Consider the following 15656-nt stretch of genomic DNA (forward strand, 5'->3'; position numbering starts at 1 on the left):
TGGGGTGAAAGGGGGAGGGGGGAAAAGGTTCCTGGGGTACCTAGACCCGAGAGCTGGCCTGCCGGGTCTAGCCCCCGTCCACCTTCAAAAGTTTTCCAACTTTCCCGGAAAGCCCCCAGGGGTCTGCTTCCTCTTGTCAGGGCAGACATACCTGGAGCTAAACTAGGTTACTTGGAGACCCAGGCGTCCGGGCCCTAAGAGCTCCTGCAGAACCTTTGACCAAATAAGGGCAAAGTTGCTTCTCTTGCCTCGCCCGCCCCCCTCCCTTCCCCTCTCCGCTTCTGCTTTTCCTGAAGGAGAGTTCTGAGCATCCAAAGACTCCTCACTTTTCCCACTGATTCCCTTTATTTCCTGGGTTTACTTTCCCCCATTAACACTGAGATCTAAATCTCTAGAGGAGTATGTCATCCCTTCCTCCCTGGTCCCATATTCTAGGTTTGAGAATCATGATCGTTTTCTGCACTAACGTTCCACAGTCCTCAGAGTTTCTCACAGTTCATTGATGGGTACTGAGTATATAACTTCGCGGGGTGGGTCTTTGGAGAACAAGGTGGGAATCTTGGTGCACTGACTAACTTGATGGGCGCTTGGTTCCTCTTCCAGCCAGCTGAGGTGGGTGTCCTGGTTGGCAAAGACCGGTCAAGTTTTTACGTCAATGGGCTGACACTTGGGGGCCAGAAATGTTCGGTGATCCGGGACTCACTGCTGCAGGATGGGGAGTTTAGCATGGATCTTCGTACCAAGAGCACCGGTGGGGCCCCCACCTTCAATGTCACTGTCACCAAGACTGACAAGAGTGAGTTCCTGAGTCTTACCTTTCCTCTAGCGCCAAGATCTCTCATGTACTGCCTTCTGGTAATCTTGAGGGTGCTTTCTTGTGTGATTCCCCAGCATGAAGTGAGTCAGACCAGTATTCTGCCCCTTGTCGCTGGATGCTGGATGGAACATGGGATAGTCCCTCCATTTCCATCTCAGTTCCTCATCTTGTAATTCGAAGTTGTTGAACTGCGTTACCTCTTAAGTTACTTCCTGCCTTGAGCTCGGATTAGAAACTGTTTTCTAGGAGTATAGGTAGATGGCTGGGGTCTTGAATCATCATTTAGTTAATCGTTTGAGCTCTTTTGTTAGCACCTGGAGGTGGCATGCTCGTCCACAGCCCTTTCTAGCCTGAACACGAGTCAACAGTCTATGAGCCTTTGACCCCTAAGTTTTTAGTCTGTTCCTCTCCAGCATTTAAGCTTGATTTTCCTCTTTTGAAAAGCCTTATTGTTTCAGGGTGACTGACAGCCTGCCTGTGTGTGTGTGTTGGGGGGGGGTTGGGAGAGATGAGGTTGGGTTACAGCCCCCAGGGCTGGACAGCTGCTGAACAGCTGGCAGGGGGTGGAATTGTGACACCTGGGTCCTAGCCTCCTTTCTCTTTCCTCCTCCTCCAGCGCTAGTCCTGCTGATGGGCAAAGAAGGTGTCCACGGTGGTTTGATCAACAAGAAATGTTATGAAATGGCCTCCCACCTTCGGCGCTCCCAGTACTGACCTCGTCTGTCCCTTCCCCTTCACCGCTCCCCACAGCTTTGCACCCCTTTCCTCCCCCATACACACATACACCATTTTATTTTTTGGGCCATTACCCCATACCCCTTATTGCTGCCAAAACCACATGGGCTGGGGACCAGGGCTGGATGGACAGACACCTCCCCCTACCCATACCCCTCCTGTGTGTGATTGGAAAACTTTTTTGTTTTTTGGGTTTTTTTTTTTTTTTTTTTTTTTTCTGAATAAAAAAGATTCTAACAAGGTGCTGTGTGATTTGAGCTTGGGTGTCAGAATGGGGGACAGGCACTGTGACTTGCCTCCTTTATCATGGCTTGGGAGCAGGAAGGTTGAGCCACTACAAGGTGCAGGAATTTGAGCTTCTAGCCAGGTGGCCCTGCCCCTCCACAGTGGCATTTCCAGGCCTAAGTCCTCAGTGTGCTGGTTAAATTGGTGGATAATGGAATAAAGCCATCTGGACCAGAGAATGGGTGCAGGCCTGCAGGCAAGGCAGGGCTAGTTGAGTCATCCTTGTGGGTGGGGCTCCCCCTGAGTCATAGCAAATGCCTGCTGGGGCTGTCCCCATGACTATAGGTTAGTGTCTCAGCTTTCTCTTGCTCCTTATGGCTAAAGGGGTGATTCCCCCAAAGGGTTAAGTTCACCTAAAAATGATCTCACCCTTCCTTAGTCCACAAAAAACAATTTTATTAGCCCTAGAAGTGAAGACCCAGTCCCTTTGCTTGCCCCAGCCCCACCCCAATGCCCCTCAAAAGGATAGGTGTGGGTAAGGGAGCAGCTTAGGATGGAATGTCCCCTATCCCTCAACTTAGAAGACTGGAGGGAAGAAGACGGTCTGTGCAAATAGGTCACCAGAAGTGTACGTGTACAGGGTTATTAGACCAGGATAACAGGGGAAGAGGGAGGAGAGGGTGGGGGATCTGTTGAAGGCCCAGGAAAAACAAGGGGAGCTGGGGCTAGGGAACCAAATGAGGTGGGAAGAGTGGGGCTAGAACCCAAAAGTGGGGTCCTTTCTGAAGCAGGGTGGTCCCTTGGCTCCCCTTCTTCATCACCCTCCTCTTGCCCCTGAGCTTCTTCCTCTTGCTCTTCGTCCCCAGGACCACGATGAACAGGCTGCTTGCAAATGGGGCAGGTCTTGCGGGTCTGAGTGAGCCAGGGGTCCACGCAGCGGCTGTGGTAGGCTGCAGAGAGGAACAAGGTGAAGCACCTGGTGGCTGCCAGTGGCAGAGGGACATGGGCAGGCAGTGAGGGCCTCACCATGAGCACAGGGGAGTACCCGCAGCTTGTCTCCATCCTCATATTCATCCAGGCAGATGGCACAGACATCATACTGGTCTCCTGGGACAGAAAGAAAATAATCTAGTCCTTCACTGAGCCACCATGACCCAGGGCTAAGGCTTTTCAAGCCTTGCGAAAATTTTCCCTCACCTACAAAGCCAGTGGAAGAGCTAAGACAGGTAGGCAGGATAAGGTCAGGGCAGAACATGGAAGAATTTAGGGCTAAAAGGGACAAGCAGAGAGAAGCAGAGGTAAGAAGGGAAGTGGTTTTTGGAGAGGTGTGAGGGTGGAGATAGGGAGTGGAAGGGACGGAAATGGGCAGGGCTTCTGCCATAACCTTATACGGGCACTGGAGGCCCCAGGGCCTACAGCCCCAGCCCCACAGTACCACTTTCTTCCTTCTCTAACTGAATTCTCCCCATTCCTCCCATTTTTCTGCTCTCTCCACATCCCCCATAAGCAAAGCCTGTCCCTCTATTGTTTGCCACAATTATTTCACTTAATCATCTTTGCTTTGCATCTCTCCCATCTTCACTGTACTTATGGGTAAAAACAGGACAAGACAGCATCTCAAGCTGAAAATTTCTTACTGCCATCTTTATTACTTTTATTTTTTTGAGAAAGGGACTCCCTCTGTCGCCCAGGCTGGAGCACAGTGGTGCAATCTCAGCCCCCTACAACCTCCGCCTTCCTGGTTCAAGTGATTCTCCTTTCTCAGTCTCCCAAGTAGCTGGGACTACAAGCGCACAACACCATGCTCAGCTAATTTTTGTTATTTTTTATAGAGATGGGGTCTCACCACGTTGCCCAGGCTGGCCTGGAACTCCTGGGGTCCAGGGATTCACTTGCCTCAGCCTCCCAAAGTGGTGGGATTTTTTTGTTTCATCATGTTGCCCAGGCTGGTCTCAAACTCCTGGGCTCAAGCGACCTACCCACCTTGGCCTTCCAAAGTGCTGGGATTACAGGCACTTGGGATTACGTGAGCCACTGTGCCCAGCCACTGCCATCTTTGTATACCCTATCTTCTGGGCTCAAAGTCCTTCAGAACCAGGTAAACGGTGGGAAAAGCCCTCTCCTCCCCTAACCCCTCACCCTTCTGATAGTCATGTGTAGGAATCTGTTTCAGTTGCTCTTTGGTAAGTCGATTCCGCTGGAGCCGTTTCCGGTGCTGGATACAACGAACTATCTGGTGGAAGAGGGGGTGGATGGACAAGGCTTAGGAATAAAACTAGACAATCTAGGACAAGCCACTCCCATCTCCCAACTCCAGATCCAGTCTGGCCTCATAGGCCTCAGTGCTTCCCATCATGTTCCCTCAGCTACTCACCATTACTGCTCCCATGGCCAAAACCAGCAGTCCCACAATCCCTGTGAAAGGGATGAGGTAATAGCCCAAGGGGAAGGTATTGTCTGGAACCAGAAGCACCCGAGCCCTGGGAAAGGACGACCAGTCTCAGCAGGGCAAGAAAGGCAAAGGGAGAAAAACAGAGGGACAAAGCAACTGGCTCTGGACAAAGCCCATAGGTGGGGATGGGAATGGGAAGAAAGTCAAAGAGGCAGGGAAGGAAGGACAGGAGGCTGAATGGTTCGGGTAATGAGGCCTGGGCTCCAGGTTGGCATGGAACTGCTTGCTGAAGGAAGAATGGGAAGGAGGCATATGTCCTACCCCTTTTCGTAGACAAAGAGGGCACGCAGGTACTCGGAGCTTCTCTCCCCAATAAATACAGATGGGATCCAGATCTGCTGCTGGATTTCCTCTGCAGGGATCAAGGTGTTACTCTGGGGACTCACAACCTTCTACTCAAATCCTTTGGGAACCCTGGCATCTGGCACTTTCGCCCCAACCCACCTAAAGGATTGGCTTCTTTTCCTGAAGCCTTCAGCCTTCCCACCATCTCTGGGTCCAACTGAAAGCCCAGCTGTATAGATTCCTCCAGCCTTACCACTGTTCCACACCATGTTCAGAAGTTCATTGGAATTCACATTGTGTACTACAGCGGCACCATATCCAGCCTTCTGGGCATTTAGGACCTAGGGAGACAAGGCAGAGGACAAGCAGCCATCATAGGCCTGACTTGTCTTCATTCCTGGTGCCTTTTTTTACCCTCAGCTGCCCAGCTCCCACTCCACATTCAGCAACCTTGAGGTCAAAGTTGCAGTCGAATCTTCGAAGCAGCGCAATAAAGACTGACCCATTGACCGGGGCTGGGGGTGGTGGGGCAATGGGGCTGCAGGCATTGTCTGGGTGAGCCTCCACAAGGAACCCCTGAAGGATGGAAGCAAACAACAGTGAGATTTCTCCTCCCTAGGTTTCACTCTCTACAAGGGCCACCAAACACACCAGCCCACATGCTGCACATCCTCTATCCTCACTTCCTTCTCCTTCCTGGGGTCTGAGCATCGCAACCTCACAACTTTCTCTTAGCCTCTTGAAAAGGTAATGACATAAAACATCCCTTCACCAAACTCTCCCATCATCCCTCTCGCTGTCCCAGATGGGCTAATCTGTACCCTAAACCGCAAGCTAATGCAATTACTTTGCCTTCTAATGTTCCGACTCTCAAGTTCTGTTTCACAGTTTCCTCTCCAACACTTACACAGAACACACTCCCTTCCCTTCAATTTTCTTTTTCTTTTTTTGAGACGGAGTCTCGTTCTGCCACCCAGGCTGGAGTGCAGTGGTGCGATCTCGACTCACTGCAACCTCCACCTCCCGGGTTCTGGTGATTCTCCTGCCTCAGTCTCCCAAGTAGCTGGGACTACAGTCATGCACCATCATGCACAGCTAATTTTTGTAATTTTAGTAGAGATAGGGTTTCACCATGTTAGCCAGGCTGGTCTTGAACTGGGATTACAGATGTGAGTCACCGCGCCCGGCCTCTTCAATTTTCTAATTACCCATCTCACAAACAACTCCACTGCTACTACGGCCGAACTGAGTTCTTGCTATGTGGCAGTCTTTGGGATGAAGTACTACAAAAATTGCGTATCTAATTTAATCTTCACAATAACCCTAGGAAAACTTAAAATATCCCATTTTACAGTAAAACAAATTAAGGCTCAAAGAGAAATTAACTTGCCCAAGGTCATACAAGCAATAGCTTCCGAGACCCTCTTGATAAGGACCGTTGATCCTACCTTCCGTCTCTGTCCACTTTCAGTCTCCCTGATAACCTCGGAGTTCCAGGGGTGGACACTTTGTCTTCTCCCTCTGGATTCTGGATTCTACACTATACGTGCTCAGTTCCTAACTTGATTTTCCTACCTCCAGTTTCACCCAGGACAAACCTCCCCAACCCCAGCCCAGGATGGAAGACCTTGCTAAATATTAAAAAAAAGAAAAAAGACAGAAAAGGAAGGAAAGGGGGGGAAGGAGAGGAAGAAAGAAAAGAAAGAAAGAAAATCACCTGGAGTCCCTCTTGGCTCAAGGTAGCCCCAAACAGAGCTGGGAGGTCTGCAAAGTCCATGCTGGCATTGTGGTCCGAGGTCTGCGGACAAAAAAGGCAATGTTCCCCTTCAGCCTGCAACCCTTCCCTTCAGCGCCCTTGCCTCCTCCGTCCCTCGGACTCACCGCTCGAATGAGCCCCCGGATGGGGGCCGCTCCCCACAGCACAGCGGCCACAACCACAGGAAGCGGGAAGGCTGCAGGGTGCATGGCAGCGGGAGGAAAGAGGCTGAGGAGGCCGCTCGTCCTGGTAGCAAGGAGCAGAAGCGGAGTTCTGCGCCCTCCCTGCCCCTCCTTTAGGATCCCAGGGGTCCAACCACCCCCAGGTCCCACTTCCCAGCTACATGGAGGCGCCGGGGAAGGAACCCCGACTCAAAGAATGAGATATCCAACCCGTTTAGTGGAGCTGGGTGAGAGGCACTAAACGTATCCTTTTCTGGTACGGGGATAAAACGGGGAAAGGGGACGGAGCCTAACACAGGTGACAGAAAAACTTCGGGAAGGGTGGCGGAGCTCAAGGAGGTGGGACTTCCTGCCAGGTGGGCCGTGTTCCCAGCCTCTGGAAAAGGGCTTCCGGTAGAGAAAGTCAGGCCGCTTTCAGCATTTGATGCTTGAGATGAAGAACTTTCGGTCCTAAAAGGCCGGTTAAAAAAAGGTCAGCGATGGAGGGAGTGCCTGTGGAGATGGAAGGAGCACTGGTGGCCCAGAAGACGACCTAATAAAGGTGCCCGGAAACCTGCAGCCGCCTAGTTTACAAACCTCTCCTCCCGCTGGCCGCCGCCACCGCTCCTTCAAATCTCGCGAGAGTGCTCACCACCTCCCCCGTCCCATCGCTGCTGAACGCTTGGTGTGTCTATCGCGAGAGCTCTCCTACCCTGGTGAGCCGTACTCACTCGATCTCGCGAGACCTTGAGACAAACTCATCTCTATTTTCCCGCGATTCCAATTTGGTGAAAACTGCGCCTTTCCTCTGGTTTCCTAAATCAGTTACACCCCTTCTCGCACGCTTCCCTCAAGCTCCTACTTCAGCTCCGCCTTACTCCCGGCCGCCTTTGCGCTGCGCGCCTGCGCCCGCGCTGGCTTCCAGCGGGTGCCGGACCTGAGAGCCGGAGGGGCGTGCGCGCGCCCTCGCCCTGTTGCGCGCGCGGTGTCACCTTGGGCGCGAGCGGGGCCGCGCGCGCACGGAACCCGGAGCCGAGGGCCATTGAGTGGCGATGGCGGCGACGGCGAGTGCCGGGGCCGGCGGGATGGACGGGAAGCCCCGTACCTCCCCTAAGTCCATCAAGTTCCTGTTTGGGGGCCTGGCCGGGTAAGCTCAGGCCCCAGGGATGGGAAAAGAGGAGGAAGGGACGGGTGCAAGGAACCGGGCCCGGTTCATCTCTGGGTCTGTTGCAGTGAACTGTGCCGGCACGGGGTCAGCGTGATCTCCAGCGTATTACGAGTTCCCCAATGGGCTGCTAGGGCCCCATGCAAGGCCCCTTCTGGACTGCATGCGGGGTCGTTGCACAACCCCCGCCGGGCCACCTGAGTTTCCCAGCGCATTGCTAAGCTTGGCCGGGCTACAGGGGATTCCAGGCCATTAAATGGCTCCTGGAGGACTACCTGGAGTCCTAAATCTTGGATGCCCCTTCGTCCCCTCCCTGTGTCGGACTGCGTGCAGCCCCAGGTCACTGCTTGACTGTCATGAAGCTGCTTGGAGACTTTCATTGCATGGCCCCGCCTGGACAACTAGACTTTTCAGACCCGTTGCACTCGGTGTACATATAGGCTCTTACACACATGCTCACCAGCATCCTGATTCTTGAATCGCATGGCAGGCCCTGACCTTTGTAACCTCTTGCTGCCAGGCTCCAGTGGGCACTGGTAGATCTGGAATGCCTGGCCCTTCACTCCACCTCTATCTTCCCCCAGGATGGGAGCTACAGTTTTTGTCCAGCCCCTGGACCTGGTGAAGAACCGGATGCAGCTGAGTGGGGAAGGGGCCAAGACTCGAGAGTACAAAACCAGCTTCCATGCCCTCACCAGTATCCTGAAGGCAGAAGGCCTGAGGGGCATTTACACCGGGTATTGGGGCCTCAGGATGGAGGGTAGGCTGTGGGTTGGTAGCTCCAGACCTTGGCCTGATATGCTGACCCCTCTGCTCCTCAGGCTGTCGGCTGGCCTGCTGCGCCAGGCCACCTACACCACTACCCGCCTTGGCATCTATACCGTGCTGTTTGAGCGCTTGACTGGGGCTGATGGTACTCCCCCTGGCTTTCTGCTGAAGGCTCTGATTGGCATGACGGCAGGTGCCACTGGTGCCTTTGTGGGAACACCAGCCGAAGTGGCTCTTATCCGCATGACTGCGGATGGCCGGTGAGTTCCAAGTCTGAGCCTCACCCCAGCCCCATTCCCTGGAATCTAGAATGAAAGGACCACTTTTCTATCCCACATCTAGAGCAGAGCGTTTACCTGTTCTGGCCTTCCTTTCTTTGCATCTGTGGGGCCCTGTGGGCTATCCTGATCTTGACCTCTTCCTGCCTTCTCATCAGGCTTCCAGCTGACCAGCGCCGTGGCTACAAAAATGTGTTTAATGCCCTGATCCGGATCACCCGGGAAGAGGGAGTCCTCACCCTGTGGCGGGTGAGTGGAGGGGCTGGAGACTTGGGGGCTGTGAAGTCCGGTTTTTGGGGTTTCTGACTCTTGCCCGCTCCCCTCCCTCCAGGGCTGCATCCCTACCATGGCTCGGGCCGTCGTCGTCAATGCTGCCCAGCTGGCCTCCTACTCCCAATCCAAGCAGTTCTTGCTGGACTCAGGTGAGACCCAGAGCTGGGCCCTTAGCTCCCAGCCTGGCCTGAGCCACCTCTGAGCTGACTGCCACCCCCGCCTCACCTCCCCCAGGCTACTTCTCTGACAACATCTTGTGCCACTTCTGCGCCAGCATGATAAGCGGTCTTGTCACCACTGCTGCCTCCATGCCTGTGGATATTGCCAAGACCCGGTGAGTGTGCAGTCTGGTCCTGGAGGTGGGTGGGAAGGTGTCCTTTCGGTCTCTCATGCCCCTGCTGCCTCCCCTTCAGAATCCAGAACATGCGGATGATTGATGGGAAGCCGGAATACAAGAACGGACTGGTGAGGAAGCCATTCTGGGAGCCTGGGTGGGGTGTCAGATCCCCTGGGAAAGGTGTGAAGGCAGCTGGGTAAGGGGGATGGGCCCTAGAGTCCCAGCTCCAGCGCCCTGCTTGTCTGTGTCTAGGATGTCCTGTTCAAGGTTGTCCGCTACGAGGGCTTCTTCAGCCTGTGGAAGGGTTTCACACCGTACTATGCCCGCCTGGGTCCCCACACCGTCCTCACCTTCATCTTCTTGGAGCAGATGAACAAGGCCTACAGGCGTCTCTTCCTCAGTGGCTGAAGTGGCCGGGGGCTCCCACTTGCCTGCTGCGTCTATGGCCACTGCGCCCTGGGGGCCTGGGCTCTGCTGCCCTGGACCCCTCTATTTATTTCCCTTCCACAGTGTGGTTTCTTCCTCTGCGGTAAAGGACTTGGTCTGTTCTCCCCCCTGCTCCAGCTTGCCCTGCTCATCCCGATCCTGTGATTTCTCTGTCCCTGGCTATTCTTGCAGGGAGCTGGAAAACTTCCTGAGGATTTCTGGCCTCCCCCTGGGTTTTAGTTTCAGGGCACACAGGACAGCAGAAGATCCCCCTTCTCATTGGGGAAACCAAGGCAGAACTGAGGGGACAGGGAGAAGCAGAAGCCATCAAGATGGTCAAAGGACCTACAGAGGGAGATGTGGCCCTTCCTCCCCCTCACTGAGGACTTAATAAATCGGATTGATGACACTAGCCCCAAATCTGGAGAGTCTGGGGGGTGGCTAGGAGAGGGGAGGAGACTGGACAAAGAAGCTGGTGCCCCTGGAGAATAGGAACTGGAGTTTTTAAGAAAAATTGTTAAAGAAAAAGCAGCCGCTGGTTTTATGCAAATGGTGTGTAAATCTGTCATGCCACAGCAGCTGACAGGGCTAGAAAAACTCAAATCCCAGGCCCGGCGTGTTTCCTCCAGCCACTTGCCCAAGAATGCCACAGACGCACAGATCATTTCACATAATCCCCAGGAAAAGCCCCTCGGTCTGATGACTGCTTCTGCAGCCTAAAGAGGGAGACCATTGTGGGGTGGAGGCAGTGCGGGTGGAGGGCCAGGGCTTAAGTGGGTGGGCACTGGAAGCTTGAGGAAAGGGGGATGCTGGCCAGAGACCTAATCTGTGTCCTTGGCTGGGGAGAGTGAGAACCTTATCCATTTCTTTAGAAGATGTGTGATTCCCAGGCCAGCCCTCAAGGAGCCTTAAAACCTCTTCGGGGCATAAAAGAACTTGGGAAGGTCAAACTGAGGAGTGCTGGCCAGGCTAGGGGACAGGCAGGCAGCAGGTGGGAGCTGTCCCTTTGGCAGAGCCTCATCAGCAGAAGAGGTGGAGCTCAGCATCGTGGCACCCCTGCTGCTGCCTCTGTGTACACTCTGTCCTGGGCCTTAGTGGCTATTGTGAGACACTTAAAGCCTAGACCTTGTCCTTAAGGAGTTTCCAGTCCAGAAGGCAAGATTATACAGGAGCAGCTGGGAAACAGTGTGGCAATAGTGTTGCAGGGTAACCTGGAAAGCACCTGACCTCACCTGGGAGAAGTGACTTGCACACTGAGTGATTATACTGGCTGGGGAGGGGGCAAGGACAGCACACTTGGCTGGACTGAGGGCAAAGGCCTAGAGTAAAACGCTGTCGGGGAGCGGGTGATCTATAGACTTGTGATAGTTGGAGCACAGGCTGTGATCTGCCTTGAGATGAAGCTGGACTGTCAGATGGGGTCAGTGCGTGGCAATCCCTGACTGCCAAGCTCAGGAGTTGGTCCTCCACCTGGGGAGAGATGCAGTCAGACTTTCAGGTTTGGGAGATCTTCCGGGACCATCTGGAGGGGGATGGGGGTCTCCATGGTCCCATTCTCTGGGCCCCAAGCCCTGGATTGGGCTGGAGACAAGGCAGGAGAGGAAGCCACACCAGTGTGTTTAGGGAATGGCAGGATTTATGAGAAAAATAGGGTTCCGTTCGCCTGTGTCCCAGCCTGAAAGCAGGAAACCCAAGACTATTCAGTCACACTCACCAAATGGTGCATGCTGCAGGGCCCACCCCTTGCTGTCCTGCTGACCTGGGCAGTGAGAGCTGCACTTCTGAGACTGCAGGTGCAAAGCAGGCACCCACCTTTGCCCCTAGTACTGCAGGCTGCTGCCAGGTGGGTATCAGCAGTTGTCGTTAAACTCCAGGAAGACGACAATTTTTGAGCTGGATCTGATGCCTAGGGTGGCCTGGTGGGTGGCCAGCCCTGGAGGATAGAAGGAGGCACCCCAGGCAGGGGAAGTGCAGGCTATAACTGAAGGTCTATTGGATAAGTTGTGACCAGTGTAGGGGCAGTTGGAGCCTCGTGAATTCTCATGACAGGTGCCCCAGCCACTCTTCACCAAAAGAAACCAAGTTGTTTTGAGACAGGCTCTCACTCTGTCACCCAGGCTGGAGTACAGTGGCACAGTCGGGGCTCACTGCAGCCTCCGTCTCCCAGGCTCAGGTGATCCTCCCTCCTCAGCCACCCAGGTACCTGGGACCACAGGCACACACCACCTCACCTGGCTGACATTTTGTACTTTTTGTAGAGATCAGGTTTTGCCATGTTGCCAAGCCTAGTGTCAAACTCCTGGGTCCAAGCAACCCACCAGCCTCAGCCTTCCAGAGTGTGGAATTACAGGTGTGAGCCCCTGCACCCGGCCAGAAGGCTTTTTTTTTTTTAGATGGAGCCCCACTCTGTTACCCAGGCTCGAGTTCAGTGGCACAATCTTGGCTCTCTGCAACTTCCACCTCCCAGGTTCAAGCGATTCTCCTGCCCCAGCCTCCCGAGTAGCTGGGATTACAGGTGTGCACCACCATGCCTGGCTAATTTTTGTATTTTTAGTAGAGACCGGGTTTCACCATGTTTGCCAGGCTGGTCTCAAACTCCCGACCTCTGGCGATCCACCCATCTTGGCCTCCCAAAGTGCTGGGATTACAGGCATGAGCCATCACTCCCAACCCTAAAATTATTTTTTATTATACAGATAATATACAATAATAGTGGAAAACTAGAAAATGCTAAACAGGGAAAAAGAAAATAAAACCACCCATATTTGTAACATCCAGACACAATGAGTGCTCACATCCTGATAAATCACTTTTCAGATTTTCTTCTGTGCATAGATGCACGTGGGAACCATGCTGTATTCCGCCAAAATGATTCACCGTGAGGTCTGGCAGCGCCCCATGCAGCATCGGGAGCTTTGTCCTGTGACCCACCCAACCCCATGTCATTACCCTTTCTGCTTTGCTGGGACTGAAGTTGTGTGCCTGTGGTGCGAAGAGAGGGCTTCTGATACAGAAAAAGGAATTAAGACCCCTCCCCCATGACTGTGTGTTACTTATCCCCCCAACCCCCAACTAGATTCGATAGGAGAGCCCATAGGCTCCTCTCTCAAGGTCCACAAGCCTCCCACCCTCAGAGGCTGTGGCCAGAGTACCTAATGCTCACTGTGCCCAGCAGGTCCTGACCACGACCCTGACTCAGAGCTGAGGGCCTCCTTCCTGCCACTAGAGGCCCCACACGGCCATTAGGCCGTACCCACAGGAAGAGGCTGGAGCGGAAAGTGGGGAGTGAGCCTCGAAGGAAGAGAAGCCAGGCCTGGGGCACCGTCACTTGCCGTCCCCTCTGCAGCTCCAGATGTGTGGTTTGTGTGGCTGTGGCCAGAGGAGCACCTTGGCCAGAGTCCAGGGCGTGTGGTTTCACATGCCTGACCCAGGTCAGCATCAGGATGAGGACCACAGAGGCAAAGAGCAGCCAGAGGAGACCCAAGACATAGAAGCCCAGGGGGAGGAGGCAGCAAAAGTCGGGGTGGAGAAAAGGGTCATTTCTGTAGCTCTCGAAATGCCCTTGGAGCACCCCACGGAGCTTTGGTTGCTGATCAAATTCAGGGATGTTGTTTTTGGTGGATTCTAAGAGTGATACGGGTTTTGTGGTAGTCAAAAATGTGATGCTTTTTGGAGTGATCAGGCTTGTGGCAGACTCCGGGATGGTCGGGCTTGTGACCAGCTCTGGGGTGATCGGGCTTGGAGTGGGCTCTGGGGTGGTTGGGCTTGGGGTGGGCTCTGGGGTGGTCTGAATTGGGGTGGGCTCTGGGGTGGTCGGGCTTGGGGTGGGCTCTGGGGTGGTCTGAATTGGGGTGGGCTGTGGGGTGGTCGGGCTTGGGGCAGGCTCTGGGGTGGGCTCCTGGGTGGTTGGGCTTGGGGTGGGCTCTGAGGTGGTCTGACTTGGAGTGGGCTCCAGGGTGATCGGGCTTGGGGTGGGCTCCTGGGTGGTTGGGCTTGGGGTGGGCTCAGGGGTGGTCGGGCTTGGGGTGGGCTCCTGGGTGGTCGGGCTTGGGGTGGGCTCAGGGGTGGTCGGGCTTGGGGCGGGCTCTGGGGTAGTTGGGCTTGGGGTGGGCTCTGAGGTGGTCGGGCTTGGGGTCAGTTCAGTAGTGGATTTTGGAGTTTTGGAGAATGTGGCAGATCCCATGTGAAGTGTGAAATCTGGGGTCCATCTGGGTGGGAATGTGGTCTGCTCCTTAGTGGATTCTTGTGTTGGATGCAAGGAGGAGGGCGTTTGACCGTCTAGAGAAGCAGCAGACCATGAGTGGAACAGACCCCAGGGAGTCGTATGGGCTTTGGTGGAGAACTTGACCACAGTCCTTGTGGCACGCACCTCATCACCCTCAGTGTCCTCGTCTGTGTAGTCATCATATAGGCCTGGGTCATCTTCATCACCAAGGGTGGGGCATCCCTTTCCCGGGTATTTGTAGACAGGAGTCTTGTCTGAATTGTCACACTGCACACTGGCCACGTTAGAGGTCATGGCCTTGACGTCCACACCTTGCTTCCACACGTAGACATTTTCGGCATTGTCCTGCAGCCAGCGACGAAAATAGAGGATCTCACAGTTGCATAACCAGGGGTTCCCATGGAGAAAAGCAAAAGGCAGGAGGTGGGACCCAAAAAAGCCCTTTGGTATTGTATACAGCGAGTTCTCTTGGAGGAGAAGGGTGTCGAGATTCCCCAGCCCATCCAGGAGCCCGGCGGGGAGCTGGGTCAGGTGGTTGTTAGCCAGACTGAGCTTCTCCAGCTTGGGTGTGGGCGTCAGGAGCCCTGGGGGCAGGGTCTTCAGCTCATTGCCTTTCAGGTAGAGCTCTTGGAGTTTGCCAAGACCATGCAGGGCACCAAGAGGCAGCGAGGTCAGCTGGTTGAAGGAGACGTCCAGGATGGTGAGAGCAGGCAGTGACTTCCCTAGCAAGGGCAGGCTTTGCAGCTTATTGTGGGATAGATCCAGGGTCCCCAGCACTGGCAGTGTCCCATCGACCTGGAGCTTGGTGAGCTCGCACTTATCTAAGTACAGCTGAGTGAGGCGAGTGAAAGGCACCAGGGATGCCAGGGAGAAGTTGTACAGGAGGTTCTCCCCCAACTGGAGGATTGTCATGTCTTTTGGCAGGTCTGGAGGCAGCGCTGTCAGATTGCTCTTGTCACAGTTCACTTCTAGGTGGCTGGCCACTTTGGAGACCTCACAGATGGGTTGGGGACGTAAGGGGCTTGGCAGCAGGAGCAGCAAGAGGAGGAGAGGCATGAGGACCTGTGGGCAAGGGGGCCTTGAGTGGACCCCCCTGCAGCCCCTGGAAGCATTCCCCCAGGTCCCAGTCCCCTTCCCCCTGCAGCTTCGCTTCCAGAAACAGCGTTCACACCTCCTGTCCTCCCTACTCCCCTCTCCCACCCTTGCCTGCAGAGCTTAAACTACTAGCTCCAGGCCCTCTTTCCCCTCCCTCCAACCCTTCTCCTGCCCCAGCACCAACCCCGGCTTACAGGCAGGCAGAAAGACCTCCGAAGGCACATAGCGTCTTCTGAGGTGCCACTCAACTCAGTCCTTCTCTCTTCTAGCCCCATGGAGGACTAAGCCAGTGGCAAGAAAGGGGATGGGGGTGAGGAGGAAATACAGGCCTGATAGGGATTCCAGTGACCAGGAATCCCTTGGACACAAGCCCTTATCGCCTCACTCCACGGCTTTCCCCCAAGCCGCCTTTGTGGTTCTCTCTTCCGCTTTCCTTTTACACAGGGGAGATGGGGGTGGACTCCTCCAAACAGCCTTCTGCCATCTTTTAAAAACCTCTCCAGGGCCAGGCACAGTGGCTCACGCCTGTAATCCCATAGCTTTGGGAGGCTGAGGTGGGTGGATCACCTGAGGTTGGGAGTTCGAGACCAGCCTGACCAACATGGGGAAACCCTGTCTCCACTAAAAATGCATTAGCCAGGTGTGGTGGCACATGCCT

General features: G+C 54.5%; 4 protein-coding genes across 9 annotated transcripts; 2 read left to right on the forward strand and 2 right to left on the reverse strand.

Annotated features, from left to right (window-relative positions):
• On the forward strand, positions 1–1792 carry PFN1 (profilin 1). 2 transcript variants are annotated; one of them, XM_011994710.1, is made up of 2 exons: positions 1–796; positions 1434–1792. In XM_011994710.1, the coding sequence occupies exons 1-2, from the start codon at positions 580–582 to the stop codon at positions 1529–1531; spliced, it is 315 nt and encodes a 104-aa protein (XP_011850100.1). In that variant the 5' UTR covers positions 1–579; the 3' UTR covers positions 1532–1792. The 2 variants fall into 2 exon arrangements, with proteins under 2 accessions (XP_011850100.1, XP_011850101.1); XM_011994711.1 differs by having other exon boundaries at positions 18–751.
• A 420-nt stretch (positions 1793–2212) lies between these two features.
• RNF167 (ring finger protein 167) lies at positions 2213–7317 on the reverse strand. 3 transcript variants are annotated; one of them, XM_011994718.1, is made up of 11 exons: positions 7163–7273; positions 6747–6902; positions 6396–6516; positions 6232–6312; positions 4965–5090; positions 4768–4855; positions 4491–4581; positions 4152–4257; positions 3917–4010; positions 2804–2884; positions 2213–2727 (listed from the first exon to the last, which is right to left on the reverse strand). In XM_011994718.1, exons 3-11 carry the CDS (start codon positions 6477–6479, stop codon positions 2423–2425), a joined length of 1056 nt encoding a protein of 351 aa, XP_011850108.1. In that variant the 5' UTR covers positions 6480–6516; positions 6747–6902; positions 7163–7273; the 3' UTR covers positions 2213–2422. The 3 variants fall into 3 exon arrangements, with proteins under 3 accessions (XP_011850108.1, XP_011850106.1, XP_011850107.1); XM_011994716.1 differs by lacking the exon at positions 6747–6902 and having other exon boundaries at positions 6396–6466; positions 7163–7317; XM_011994717.1 differs by having other exon boundaries at positions 6396–6902; positions 7029–7305.
• SLC25A11 (solute carrier family 25 (mitochondrial carrier; oxoglutarate carrier), member 11) lies at positions 7226–10092 on the forward strand. Of its 3 annotated transcripts, none has more exons than XM_011994713.1 (8): positions 7226–7578; positions 8181–8333; positions 8418–8624; positions 8801–8891; positions 8974–9064; positions 9150–9249; positions 9329–9380; positions 9505–10092. In XM_011994713.1, the coding sequence occupies exons 1-8, from the start codon at positions 7484–7486 to the stop codon at positions 9658–9660; spliced, it is 945 nt and encodes a 314-aa protein (XP_011850103.1). In that variant the 5' UTR covers positions 7226–7483; the 3' UTR covers positions 9661–10092. The 3 variants fall into 3 exon arrangements, with proteins under 3 accessions (XP_011850103.1, XP_011850104.1, XP_011850105.1); XM_011994714.1 differs by having other exon boundaries at positions 7226–7545; XM_011994715.1 differs by lacking the exon at positions 8181–8333.
• Positions 10093–12342: 2250 nt separating this feature from the next.
• On the reverse strand, positions 12343–15277 carry GP1BA (glycoprotein Ib (platelet), alpha polypeptide). Its single transcript, XM_011994719.1, has 3 exons — positions 15193–15277; positions 13782–14965; positions 12343–13631 (listed from the first exon to the last, which is right to left on the reverse strand). The coding sequence occupies exons 1-3, from the start codon at positions 15271–15273 to the stop codon at positions 12809–12811; spliced, it is 2088 nt and encodes a 695-aa protein (XP_011850109.1). The 5' UTR covers positions 15274–15277; the 3' UTR covers positions 12343–12808.
• Positions 15278–15656: the final 379 nt, after the last annotated feature.

The sequence above is a fragment of the Mandrillus leucophaeus genome, unplaced genomic scaffold (genome assembly GCF_000951045.1).
Source record: "Mandrillus leucophaeus isolate KB7577 unplaced genomic scaffold, Mleu.le_1.0 Scaffold46, whole genome shotgun sequence".
NCBI classification, from domain to species: Eukaryota; Metazoa; Chordata; class Mammalia; order Primates; family Cercopithecidae; genus Mandrillus; species Mandrillus leucophaeus.